Source organism: Magallana gigas, chromosome 2 (assembly GCF_963853765.1).
Source record: "Magallana gigas chromosome 2, xbMagGiga1.1, whole genome shotgun sequence".
Taxonomy (NCBI): Eukaryota; Metazoa; Mollusca; class Bivalvia; order Ostreida; family Ostreidae; genus Magallana; species Magallana gigas.
The window spans coordinates 23,853,023-23,867,527 of record NC_088854.1 but is presented as its reverse complement, the minus strand read 5'-3'; the positions used below and the strand labels follow the sequence as shown (position 1 = coordinate 23,867,527).

The 14,505-nt window shown below is 40.6% G+C and overlaps 1 protein-coding gene across 2 annotated transcripts; it reads left to right on the top strand.

The window, feature by feature from the left end:
- Positions 1 to 283: 283 nt before the first annotated feature.
- On the top strand, positions 284 to 13,705 carry LOC105323016 (ankyrin repeat domain-containing protein 50). 2 transcript variants are annotated; one of them, XM_011421959.4, is made up of 4 exons: positions 284 to 793; positions 1,983 to 4,515; positions 11,030 to 12,658; positions 12,770 to 13,705. In XM_011421959.4, exons 2-3 carry the CDS (start codon positions 2,035 to 2,037, stop codon positions 12,653 to 12,655), a joined length of 4,107 nt encoding a protein of 1,368 aa, XP_011420261.3. In that variant the 5' UTR covers positions 284 to 793; positions 1,983 to 2,034; the 3' UTR covers positions 12,656 to 12,658; positions 12,770 to 13,705. The 2 variants fall into 2 exon arrangements, with proteins under 2 accessions (XP_011420261.3, XP_065931800.1); XM_066075728.1 differs by lacking the exon at positions 284 to 793 and adding an exon at positions 1,335 to 1,857.
- Positions 13,706 to 14,505: the final 800 nt, after the last annotated feature.

Genomic DNA, 14,505 nt, shown 5'->3' with positions numbered 1-14,505 from the left:
GGAGCTGATGTCAGTAATAAAACAAACTATCAAGATGTCATTTAGATATTTTGCAATTATAGACATTGTTAATTGAAACATAGTATCGGGAAATCGTCTCTGGACGTTTGTGATAGAAATTTTTATAGTTTTGAGGGACAGATAAAGAAAATGTCGAACTTTTATCCATGTAATAAAGACACATTAACATTCTGAAAGGTCAGCATCGCAGTTCATCATTTTCACGACATCAGCATGGTCAAATGGCTTCTGGGTACGACTAATACCAGTAAAAACATTGTCAACGTATGCTTATCAGTGGTTCCGTTGTCAAGGTGCGATGTTAAATGTGTCGATTAGCTGATCAAGTCTGATGACAATGGAATTTTCTCCCGAGGGTGGAAGGAAGTGAGAAAAACAAATGTAGCATGATGACAATTATTACGTGTATATTACTAAAGGTTACGATGTACAGGTCGATAAGGTATTCAGGTGTCTGTCATGCAAACTAGGTTGATTCGACCAACTGCGACGCTGGGTTTTAAACGTAACTCCGCCCACGACGTCTGATCAACATTCTTTGTGAGAGCTCGCGATAAAAATAGCTTACGAAAGCATGGGAAATGTATCTACTGAATGAAACATTGTGTATTGAGACTGCCCAGATACTGGACGTATGTAAATAGTGCTGTGTGCTGGATTTCTGTGAATCAGAGAGGTATCTTTGTATGGACTTGTCAAATCCCGTGGGATATTATAGAATATCCAATTCATCTCTATAAAATTTAGCTGGGATCATTTTAAATTCGAAAAGGTATGTACACTAGGTTTATTAAATTTTATGGTGTCAGTTTTTAAATGTAAGGTCCTGACATTTGATAAGCAACTTATAACCCATTTCCTGATTGCAAATGCAATATCAGTTTTCATTTTCTGGGTCTGTGAGCACTGCGACAAAAAGCCTAATACAGTGTGTATTGATTTTTGCATAGAAGGTTGAATCTAAATGTTTGAGTCTGATTTCTAATATGGAACGCACGTGTTTGCGCTGAATTCAATCAATAATTCGTCTTGGGATGTTGGAAGGAGGCATTTGCATTTCAATCCTTTCCCTAATACTTCTTTTATCCACGCATTCTGTTTATAAAAACCCGGATCACGCTTTGCATTAGCCCCCCACCCCCCATTTCCCTTATAATAATTGTCCTTATGCGAGTTTGCAGCCAAGTCATTTCCCTTCATTTTTATCAGGCGACTATCATTATAATAATATAGCCAAATCATCTGCTATAAAAACCACTACTAGTTCCCCGACCCGCCAAGATCGAGCCGTGGAAAACAGCAGTTTGTGAGAAAATAAACTGCTCGTAGACAAAACAGCGGAGGGGGTTAGTAGCTGGCTAAGATGTTTCGTTATCACTCTATCAACACCCCGTATCCCTATCGCTTTCCCATGGCTGCAATCCAGATCACAGCATACTAAAGCAGGTCTTATAAATCAGGCAAAATATTGAACCTGGTGGTATCCGTCAGGAATGTTCGGTGAAAAAATAACAGTTATGATTCGGGGAGAAATTTGAATAAAAAGGTCCCAACAGGGATGTTCTGGCTATAAGGATTTACTGGGGCTTCTGTGTGCACTTTTATGTGTACAGTTATCTGGCCCCTTATCAAAGCGTTATCTTAATAGGCCACAAACGATTAATGCTAATCATCTTCTGATTGTTAGCAGAAGATAGGGTGATCTATGTCTATCATCCACCGCGTTAATTCGCCGGGAACACTCGGCTCTCAGTGACATTTCTTTTTGCGTCGCTGCAGCAGCTGCACTGTAATTGATCAAGGTCGGGCAACTGTGCCAGTTATAATTGTGTTACAGTGAGTTAGTAATAATGTACAACTTTTTGTGTTGCTTACTCAACGCTTCGCTATGTTTTTCAAATATTTAGAAAATATCACTGACTTGTGTTACGGTAATGATTGCGTTCATTTCTAATTCACAGAGCGACGCAGAGGTCCTCTCCATAGGCCGCGAGGAATGAAACATTCGACACGATGACACAGTCCCTGCTAAAGGAGAAGAGATTTTTCTGTCGGGAGTGGGCCTTCAGTAAGATCGCCCATTGTGTGGAGAGCCGCCCGACGTCAAAAACATGCGGGGCTCTCATAATGGGGGGCCCGGGGTGTGGGAAGTCTGCGATCGGATGCGAGCTAGTGTGGCCCACTGTTTCCCAGGGCAAGCAAGCGTCGCTGAACAAACGGTTGTTGGGCTATCACTTCTGTCAGGCGCACGACATAGACAGTTTGTCACTGACCACTTTTGTAGGTGGTCTGGTGGACCAGTTATCGAAATCTGAGCTAATATCCGGATATTGTGAGAAAATTGCAACGTCTGAAGCTAGAAAGTTACGTCGTCCCTCGGAAATCGAACGTAATCCCGATGAAGCGTTCCAAGAACTCGTGCTGAAACCGTTGTCTTCCATTGAACCCCCAAACCAGACGCTGTTTATTTTAGTGGACTCGGTAGACGAGTCGTATCTGCAGCCCTTAAATGACCGCACGGCGGGAAGCAAAACAATAGCCGAACTTCTAGCCAACAATCACACGAGTTTTCCAAACTGGCTTCTCCTAGTGTGCTCTTCCCGGAAACATAGCAAATCAGTGACCCGGATGTTTACAGGTTTCCGGAAGATAAGTCTGGACGATCTCCGGAAGTCGCACGTGGTGCGTGACGTCCAGCAATACATTCTGTGTAGACTGGACCTGGAGGAGGACCTTCGTCAACACCTCAGTCGTGACACGGCGGAGATGCTTAATCAGCTCCACATCAAAAGCAATGGCTGCTTCCTCTATCTGGAAAAGGTGTTGGATGGGGTGGCCGAGAAATTCATTATGTTACGGGAAATCCGTGAAATCCCAGGAACGCTCAACGGCTTGTATTTGTGGCTGTGTCAGCGTTTATTTGTGCGGAAACAATTTTCTAAAATACAGCCAATTTTGAATGTAATTCTCGCCTCGAGAAAACCTTTAACGGAGGAGCAGTTATTCTCGTGTGTGCAAACCTCTAATTTCTCTCTAACAAAAGAGGATTTCGACAAGCGAATAGCACTGCTTTCAAAAATATTAATTGAGGGAGACGGGGGCAGTAAAATTTTATTTCACCATAGCTTTGCCGAGTGGCTTCTGGACGTGAAGCATTGTACTCAAAAGTACCTGTGCACCGCAGCAGAGGGTCATGGGATGTTGGCTATGCATTATACAATGAACGCTGCAAATCTCACCGCTGCTGAGGTACAAGATTTCACTTGGCATCTGGTGAGAACCAACTTTGAAGAACCGATTCAGTCATACCATCTTACTCAGTGGTTATTAGTCAGTGGCGCAGATGTAGAGAACAGTTTATCTGCCGGTGTTCCGAAAGAACAAAAAGTAGTAAAACTTTTGCTTGAAGCCGGAGCTAAAATGCCGACGGATGCCGAAGAAGCAGAATGTGCTAGTCTCCAAGCAAGTATGATTGAGGAGTCAGAGACCTGTGATCAAGTATTGGAGGATGTGGACATCCAATTAAACGAGGTGGATGTGAACGGAAGGACATTATTACACACTGCCTCCTATGAAGGGAACTTAGATTTAGTCAATCTTTTAATAAGTAAAGGAGCAAACGTAGAAGCAGTGGATCGGAATGGACAGACGCCATTGAATCTAGCGTCGCGTCAAGGTCATGGAACTGTCGTTGCCACGCTCCTCAGTGCTTCCGCGTCCGTTGATTCTACCGACTGTGAAGGATGGACAGCCTTGCGGTCAGCGGCGTGGGGCGGACACACGGCCGTCGTGTGTTTACTGTTGGACACGGGTGCCGAGGTGAACTACGCTGATAAAGACCAGCGGACGGCGCTTCGAGCCGCTGCATGGGGCGGTCACGAGGACATCGTGTTACGTCTGCTGGAACACGGAGCAGACGTCAACAAGGCGGACAATGAAGGTCGCACGGCGCTTATCGCCGCTGCGTATATGGGACATTCGGAAATTGTCCAGCATCTGTTGGATTACAATGCGGATATAAATCACGAGGACTGTGATGGCAGAACAGCGCTTTCTGTGGCCGCCCTGTGCATTCCGGCCAGCGAGGGCCACGAAAATGTGGTGAGTATCCTGGTGGAGCGAGGGGCCGAGGTCGACCATCAGGACAAGGACGGGATGACACCATTACTTGTGGCGGCGTGCGAGGGTCACCGTGACGTCTGCGAGCTTCTGCTGGAGTGGGATGCGGACATTGACCACGTGGACAAGAGTGGTCGAACGGCTTTACTTGCCGCCGCTTCCATGGGACACGCGAAAATTGTATACCAGCTACTGTTTTGGGGATGTGCTGTTGATACGATAGATTCAGAGGGAAGAAATGTCCTCAGCATTGCTGCAGCCCAAGGAAACGATGATATAGTGCGACAACTGCTAGAGAGGGGCTTGGACGAGATGCACAAAGACAATGCGGGATGGTCTCCCCTTCATATGGCGGCCTATGAGGGTCACCTAAAGGTACAGTACATTTATTACTAAATACATGTAGTGCTTTTTTCGTATGATTTATTAGCACGAGCTTTTGCTTTTACAGTGTTTGTCTGACCGGGCACAGTAAGTGCAGTGCAATATAATTGAGTTTATATTTAAATGATGTGTCTTGGGATAGTTGATTTCTAGAATCAGATGGCAAGCTTAATTTACACTTTTATTAAGAATGGGCATAAAAATTTAACCCATTAGATTTCTAAAAATTTGGCGTGTGAACATGAAGGATTGCCAGTGTTTGAAATAAGAGTAATAATTAAATAAATCACGTCACAAGGTGTATACACACTACTTCAATATGCATCTGGAAGAATCACAGGTGAAAGATCTACCTTTCGCAACCCCGTCAAGGATCCAATTCAGAATTCAAAAAATGTTATCTTGTAAGAGGTGGATCAATTTCGACACGATATCACCGGATATTTTTTCTACCGGCGAAGAGGCGTGTATAGAAATATGAAAAATAACCAAAGGATTGCTTTAAAAATTTCAGTTATTGAATTTATTTTTATTTCTTCGTTGGTATCTGTGGTTTTGTACAGACCGGAGTGTCCTTAACCGAGTTGTACGCCTTTGTTTAATTTGCGGTATCGAAACTATTATCTATGAAGTTGTTTTTTTAACCACACCATGATTGCATAATGAATGAAGTGTTTTAATTTAGATCTTATGTAAGATCTTCTATCTTCCTTCATTTTTACCTGCGTTTTTTATACCTGGGATAGGTTTGTTAGTAGAAGGTGTAACTTAAGACCTAATTTATAACTTCCCTGAGTGTACTAATGTACTGTCAACGAACAAATTGAGCCATCTTTAAAACCGGTACTTATGTCCTAATGTTGTGAATGCCACAGAACTCCATTAGGATAGCAATTAGTAATGAGATATTTCGCTTATTGAGACCTATAAATAATTTGCACAGTTTGATTGACCATATGATACAAAGAGCGGCTGACACACAGACATGTTGGTATGCCAGTTGGATTTTCCTGTTAGTTTTTATGTCGTGTATGTTACGATAATATTGATAATTCCAGCGCTTTTGTGTTGACTTAAAACTAATCTGATTTAGACCGAAATTTGAACAGACGGTTATGTAATAGCTGAAATATTAAAATAAACATTTTTGCCTTTCTGGAAGACTTTGTTTAAACACCGATCTATTGTGCTGTAAAGTAGCGATCTTTTATTTCTTTAAATAGTAAGATAAATTTATAACTCCTTCAAAGGGTTTGGTGATGTTTGACCAGCATTAGAATGGAGGTTGACATCTTTTCAGCTTTGCATGTGCAAACTGAATACACATGTCCCAATCTTTGCATGTGATCGCTTGGCATGTGCAGTGGTTGCAAAACCCAGATAAGGGTAGTGTTAAATTCCTTGTTTCTGATCCTTTAGAGTCCTCGCTTTGAAGATCACATAACTAATCTGTCAAACGGGAATGTAGAAGTCATGGGTTAATCAGGCAAAGTTTTAATTAAACAAGTTTTCAAGTAGAGTACAATTGTTTCAGAGCTAACAAGGTTCAGTACTATTCAGTTAGATTTCAGAGGTCACCGTCAGGAATGTATGAAAAATGCCAGCTCCTAAAGAGATTATTCTGAGGATATCAATATCGAGTTTAAGAATAAATTTGAGAACGGCTTAGGCAAATGAATTTTTCTTGTGAAAGATAAAACCTTGCCAAGTTTCAGAAATAAGCTAACTTTCATTTTTAGAAATTCAGGATTTTTGTTTTTAGTAACGCAGATACCTACATCAACGAATTTATCACGTAACAAACTCTATCCTTTGGAATGATCTGCGAGATGTGTAGGATGAGTTGAGATATAGCAGCTGGTGTTCTTTTCTTCTTTTCTTTATTCTGACGTATTTATCTCATAAATACATCAAGAACCATCAGTATCGGGTAGGCTAATTACCCGGCGCCTCTCCGGACATTCCTTTACTCACTCTGATAATAACGTTTAAATTGCATAACGATTTTTGCTATTCGAATCGAACTATGAAACTAAATTAAGAATATTGACAAAAGATTTCCGGTTATTTTAATTTGTGTCTGGAAAATTATCAAAACCGCAATGAAAAAAGCAGGTGGACGATTTGTGCAGCTCAGGATGACTTCCTGTTTCCAGTGGGACTCTGGGATATATTAATCATATTAAAAAAGAATGCTATTAGGACTTGATCAATGTTCCGTAATATAGCTGGAACACAAGTGGCTTTGATTATCACAGTTAACGTATGATGAAGGAGATTATATGTCAAACTTTTTAAGAGCAATACTCTCTTGTCTAAGTAAGCACCGATCGCGACGATGCGAATTATTTTGATAGCCACAGTAGCTAAGAATTATGGATGCTGTAGAAGCAGTTTTGCAGTGCATTTTCTCAACAGCATGTTTTAGACAAGGGATTCTTTTCTCTCTTTCACGGAAGCATGTTGCAGACATCGCCGGATTCTTTATTTTTGGTTTGTAAATATATCGAGCTTTCAGTGTCAGTTATCGAGCCTGGAGTTGGTCAGGAAATGGTTTAGCGGGACGAGAGCCGACACTGGACATCTCATTTATTGATGAGGTCGCCATCGATTCTTTTCTGTTGAAGCCATAACTGATATATTTACACAATTTAGCTTTCATTTGCTTAATGTGTATGAAAATAGGGATTCCTAGCGTGTATAATGCATGCTTGTAAACATCACCGTGCAATATAAAAAAAAAATCTGTAACATCCACCAAAGATCAGATCTAGAGTTGGAATCAAAAGCAACCTAATTAATGCATCTCTTCATCTAGCTTCCCCTACCTGGGTTAGCTGACCTTAATTTCATATTGATGGTTTTTTTAATACTGGTCTCGCATGAGGACCCCGTAAAGTCGACCCCAGGTTTTCATGTAGCAATCAATCATCCCGAAGGTAAATTAATTATCTACACGGCGTTCTACCTGAAAATTCAGGTAGAAATGGACAAGGCAAAATCCATAAAACCTTGTAAAAAAATCCGGGCATGATAGTTCATACTTGCTCTATAAAAAATTCAATCCGGATGCAGACTGAATTCATTTATGACATTTGATTAACGCCAGCTGTAGGCCGGGGCAGGCGGGGAGGAGATTTTGGTCCTTATTTTAATTCTTTTCCTCCCTTGATCGGACAGCTGAGATTGTTAATAACCTGTCATGTTAAACTTGTGCTGACTTTGATCGTAATGAGAGCGTTCAGCCCTGTTTACACATGTTCACCATGTTGTGCCCCTTCTGTATAAACCAGCTCACTGTCGAATACAGTCAATCTCCCCAATCTCTCAGGCAGCCCCACCGTCTTTTCTGTAACCATTGCTAAGGATGCTTGACATCTGAAATGTATCGGTCTGTATAAGCATTTTCCTAATTTCCCTGATATTCAGACACTGTGTAGACGCTTACGTGTATCTAGAGATAGGTCGTGGCCCTCACAACGAGACCTACCTCCGCGCACCTGTTAGAGACCTTTATCTATCAACCAAGTTCACCTGTCAGGCCTCGATTTTTGGTATTGTCTGCGCTATCAATGAAATTCAATTTCATTAATTAATTCCCTATAAAAAATGAAGGGAAGAAATGGTCCGTAAAGCATCAGCAAACGTTGCTGTGATAGGTCGGGGTTAGCGATGAGTCACCTGTAAGAGGGATGGCAGCTATCCTTATTACCTGTGATTGATCCCCCGGGGTGAGGGAGGGGTCACTCTTTGCTAATGACCAGGTCATGTCCACTGTATTACATCAGTTTAGTATTTGAGAACATTGAAAGCAGTGAAAAACGATCAGTCGTTGATGCAACTACATATTATTATTTTTTTTAAATCGCCTACATTGCATATTAAGGATTAATGATATTAGAAAGGAATTTCATAGAAAGCTAGACAAAACAAAAATGTTGGACCAACTTCAATCCAAACCCACAGGTGCCAGGATAACCATGCTTGTCTTCTGGATAAAAAGTGAAGGCATCTCCGTAAAACATGCATGTTTAAGATGAACAAGCATGTTTTAAATGTCTTAATTGCTGTTCAATTTGTCCGTAAATTAGTGATTATTTGAAGTTGATAGACACTGACAGGAGAAATGATAAGTTCTGGCAGATAGCAAACTCTGTTGATCAACATTCGTTACAGTTCGCGTCAGGTTGTGCTAACATTTCTATAGTGTTTTGGCACGTTACACTGCTGGCTTCCTCTCATTTTTGTGGAGAGAATCTATGAAGGTCGATAGTTGAACAACGTGTAACATCACAAAACGCAACGAGCGTGTTCGAACTGTGAAGCCAGTTATCTCGCTACATCTCTATACCTCACTCTAAGATTTCGTTTGATTTATGCACAGCCAAATGAGAAGACTATTCACATAGCATGAGGGAATTTTATAGAGGATAGATGACTGTACTTGATATCGTGTTTATTGCTGCTCTCATTCTAAAGGAATCTTACCAAAAAATCAAATTTCTTCTTCAATTAGCCTATTTGCTGGATGCATGAGTTTTGATCCGATAAAAATTGATCGGCTATACTTCACACTTTGAGAATCTTTTCTTACACACTTAATGAGAATTATTGCTTTGAGAGATTAAAAAGATTAAGCAGATTTACATTTTAACAAAATAAGTAATTGTCAGTGCCAACCTATTCAATAACTTTATTCTCCTCTTGCAGTATTTTTCTGAAAAGACTGTAAATCCGTGCATTCTGTTCAGATTGAATTTAAATGCTTAAATTACTTGGTTTCCAATAAGAAGAGCGTCCCCCTTCGCTTTTTCGATCGTTTCTTTGTTAGTTTGAGGTAAATGACAGTTTAACCCATTGCCAATGTAAACAGATGATTACGACACCCGGAAAACAGTTTCCCCTTCACTTCCTGTGGATAATGCGAAAACTTGACATAAAAGTCTGTCCCAGGGTATAAAACTAGGTCAGTGGTGGGAACTATAAATACAAGGACAGTTAAAACTTAGCTGGGGTGTCGCGTTCTAAATGGGGTCCTAGCACGAATTCAGAAATATTCTTACTGCAAAAATGCTTACATCTCAAGAACCTAACACCCCTGACACCGGCCAGATGTGGTTATTTATTGTATGAATTAATCTTCTTTGTTGTGGAGATACAATACACATTTGGATTTGTCTGCATTAATACCGTGTTTGCAAATCATTTTAAAACACACTATATTAGGTGCGACAGAGCGAGGTCACGTCGGAGTTATCGAACGTTTTCCGATATTTATATTGACAAGGGATAAAAACTGACATTTCGGGTCAATTATCCTTTGTACGTAGATAAAGGATTTGATAAATCACCTTTTATAGTCCTCTCTTTCATTCATAAAGGTAGTTATCACATAAAGACAACAGAGAGAACCCGTGGATCCCGGCAAACAGTGCCGTGTAAACAGTCGTTATCACGTTTATATACAGTGTAGTAGTTTGATTGATGGATCCGGGAGTTGAGGTGACGGTCAGATTTATCAGTACACGGGGGGAGTGTTGTGATTGAGTCAGGCGGGGGTGTATGTCTGCTTTATGCAGGGTTGTGTTGCAAAGCACTTGATCAAAAAGAATTAGCAGATGCAGCACTGGTATGATCCCTCGGAATGTTAAAGTTTGAAAGTGTCCCTTGGATATGTACTTTAGTTGCACATTTTTTTGGATTTTATTAAGATTTCGCTCTTTAAGAGTTATCTCTCTTTTCAGAAGAGCAACGTACCTTAAATGTATAAAAAGTACATTCATCTGCTTTGTCACTCGATGCATGAGTCAAAGCTGCAGTCATTTATTGACAGACTACAGCGTAATATCACTGTACAAGTAGTTAATTATTTACAAGTTTTATAACGGGTTGTACTAGAGTAGAGATCGAAGCTCACCCTCATAGAGCTAAATCTGGAGTTCTGGTGAGTTCTTGGCAGTGTGGGTGCCGAATCGGTCCATAATTAGATTCCACTGCTACTGTTAAGACCTATCGATTTCTGTGACTTTGTAGAGAGACTTTTTGTGGAAATAGCTGCATTATTGCGGTTGGTTAATGGGATCGCAGTTGTTTTGTTAAACAAAAAGAACGGATTGTAAAGAAGAAACACTATGCGTGTTTCTTAAGAAAATTAAAGGAAAATGTTTTGCTCAGAGAAGCTATAATTGAAATAAGTTTCTTTGTGTTTAACACATACATTGATGTCTTAATACTGTGCTTTGTGTTTTCTTCAAATACCCTTATTATAATCATTTCAAAGCTGTCAAAAAATTTGAGACTTTGAGACCACAAATCTAATTGTGTATGTATCGTTTGTTAGCTACATTGTGAAAAGATTAACTTCGTAAAAAAGAACCTTGAGGCACTGCTTTATATTGTTTAAGATATTTTGTCATTGTTTTGAAACGCACAAAGAGTACATCGCCGCCATTTATTCAGAGAAGTGAGTCATTTTGTTGATATTTTTGTTTAATCTTTTTTTTAGGTCACAGAGTGCCTTCTGGAATTTTGCGCCAAAGTAAATGAGTGCGATAACGACGGTCGCCATCCGTTGGTTCTTGCTGCACAGGAAGGACATCTGGCGGTGGTGCAATGTCTCGCGGAGCACGGCGCTATGGTCGACCACAAGTCACTTGACGGGAAGACCGCACTACGGGTGGCTGCAGTAGGTGGTCACCTTGAGGTTGTCGAGTACCTCATGTCTTGCAACGCAAACATCAACTACAAAGACTTGGATGGAAGATCCACATTATATCTATTGTGTCTCGAAAACAAGGCCGATATGGCGCTTTTCTTGCTCGAAAATGGTGCCGACGCCGAGTGTACCGATTTGGAAGGACGTACTGGGCTTCATATTTCCAGCTGGCAAGGTCATACAGAGGTCGTGCAGCATCTTTTGAATTATGGAGCCCAAGTGAATGCGGTTGACAACGACCGACGTTCTGCACTACAGTCCGCGGCCTGGCAGGGGCACGACGAAATAGTCCGTCTCCTTCTGCAGAAGGGTGCAACGGTGGATCACACGTGTAACCAGGGCGCGACTGCGCTGTGCATAGCGGCTCAAGAAGGACACGAAGATGTGGTTAGAACTCTGTTACAATTCAAAGCGAACCCAAATCACGCCGACCAGTTCGGTCGTACGCCGGCGAAAGTCGCGATTAAAAGTGGACATTCCAGTGTGTGTCGCCTATTGGAAGAATACGGCGCCGTGGCTCCAAGCTGTAAGAGCAGCCGAAGTAATTCGTCCACTTCAAGTAACGACACGAAACCCACAAACACGACCGGTGGTGTGACGTCAGGAGTCATCGTGAACGGAAGTCAGCTAAACAGCTCGCCGTCCGATTCTCCCGACTCGACGTTTGACCGCCGGAAATCGTACGCTTCGAACAATTCCTCGAAGTCATCCAGTAATTTTACTTCCTCCACGAATCAAAGCGCCTACAGTTCCAATGCACTCGGCAGTGGTGATTGTTTGACATTCACACAACAGCTGCAGCAGTGTTCAATGAGCCGGAACCGCCCCCGTCCGGCGAGTCGTGTTCTGTCTCCCGTAAGCGAGCCCCAGACCCCTGTACAGTCCCCGCCTCTTTCACCAATGGTGGAAGTTCACAACGAATTGAACAACATTCATAGTCAGATCTCCCCTTCCACTGAGAGAAACCTTAATCAATTCGCTCCCGTGAAATACTCAAACAATAAACAACAAGAAATTACTGCAACAATAAACATTATCACTAACCCGAACGCTGAATTCGCAGACGACCCAGTCTGGCAAATTAACCCTTTACATTTCAAGAACATCAAAAGCGACCTGGAGAAACTTCGTTTGAAACAGAGTCCAGTTAAAGATCAGCCATCCAAACTTATAATGGGACAGAGTGCGCTGCGATCGCCGGAAATGCGACGAAAACGAAACGGAATAGTGACGAACCCTAATGTCACCAAGAGTCTAGGAATCAACAGCCCGAACATCGGGAAACTGTCCAGTATCGACCACAGTCAGTGCAATCTTAATGGAGTAAACGGACCGGTGACCAATGGAATCGTCACGGGGCATCAAGGGCCCGCTAGACCCAACGGCCTACCACTCAAAAAAGAGACACCGCTATAAAAGGTAGGCGAAGTACTTATATACTAGTATACGATGAGGAAACAAAATGTATGTGCTTATTCTTTTTTTTATATCTATATATTCAATGTTATACATGTATTTTTTATCTTATAGGAATTATCTAACTGTGATTGGCGTACGAAAGAGATTGTCATTCAAACAGCTTAACAACTCGTCAATGGGACCCCGTGGAAGTGTTCTCTTTAGAAATTGTCAACTGATGCTTGTAGTCAGAGAGATCGACCAGTTGTGATGAAGGGGGTGAAGATTTTATTTAACCATCTTGGATTGTTCAGTTTGTTCCCAGTGGTGGATTTGTACAATACATGGTGCTTTCCTTTGTCGTCAGATGTCCTTTTACAGTATTTCTATTTCTTTGAAAAGAAACGCTATGCAAAGTAAAGCCCACCTTCCGTGCAATATCTTCTTTGTGATAAACAGAGTGAACATTCTAGAAAAATTACTATAGCAGAAGTCGGATACTGACTTGATGTGAACCAATAACGAAAATATACTGGCTGTTGATATCGATATCCACAGATATTGAAGAACCGTTACAGTTGATGGATATCAGCCCCTCGACACACAGTTTCACCAATGACGCAATAAACAAAATCTAGTGACGCTTTACACAAATCGTTGACTTTTGCACATTTGCTTGCTTGATATTCCATTGTATGGTGATTCCCTACGAACTTATTAATTCTTATGACGCAATTAACCATTGCTACAGTAGACTGTTTAATATCATTGTTACAATAGAATTACCGATGCTTGGAAAAAAATGTCTTCATATGTAGCTATGCTACTTGTACAAAACGCTACTAAAAGTTTCTTGCTATTGTATAGCTCTTTGTGCTATTTTGTGATGCTTTAATTCAGTGTGTTTCTAGTCATGCGCAAAGCATACTTCTGGACTTCCGTGTGATATGTGTATCTGTTGTGAATGCCTGAGACATTTTGTTTCTTCTGATTTGCTTGTTGATGATTGTTAATTCAGTGCTTTGATTCATTTTATCACCAAAACTGTAATAAACATTCTTTCAGAAACTTTTGATTTTCGAGTTTTGTTTTCCACGTCTTGCAATGTTTATGGACAAGGCAGAGTAGCAAAAAAATATATTTTGGCTTTTAGAGACTTTTAAATGGGTGTTCAAAAACAACCCAGATGGAATGTCGCTTGATTTTTTTTTATAAAACGTATATCCATTTGGCCGTTTTACATGTTACATTTACATGTATATGAATATCCTTATCACAAATCTAAAGTGTTACTTTTTAAATAAAACCTAGGATGCTCGCCAATGTAATTTTAATCGAACAAATCATTATTAAATTTTCTACGTTTTCACATTCTTTTCACCCCCCCCCCCCCCCCCCCGACATAATATGCTACTGTAGGACAAGAGAGATAACTCTAAAAATATCTAAACGATGAATCGAACAAGTTTAAATAATTTAAATCATGAAACATTTCTAGATAATAAAGAGAAACACAATTTGACGATTGGTGAATAAGATGACGACAATACTATTAAAAGGATAACAAATGTTAATTGGTTTTGTCGTAAAATACAATTTCAAATTAAGGGGGTTTGTTTTCATTAAAATCTATTTTTAATAATATAAAATATATTTTTTGCAAAGGTACAATTTCTAGCTATAGTCAGTACTCGCATCATGTTTTGGAAATATCGAACCCTCTACCTAAAATCCCTTGTTCTAAATGAGCCATTTCTAGATCTGTCACAACAAAATGCGTTGTTTATTGCTATAGGGCTTAAGTCACGAACTTACGAACTTGTATTATTTTTCCTATAAAACGTTCAATTGTTGGGATTCAAAATGAT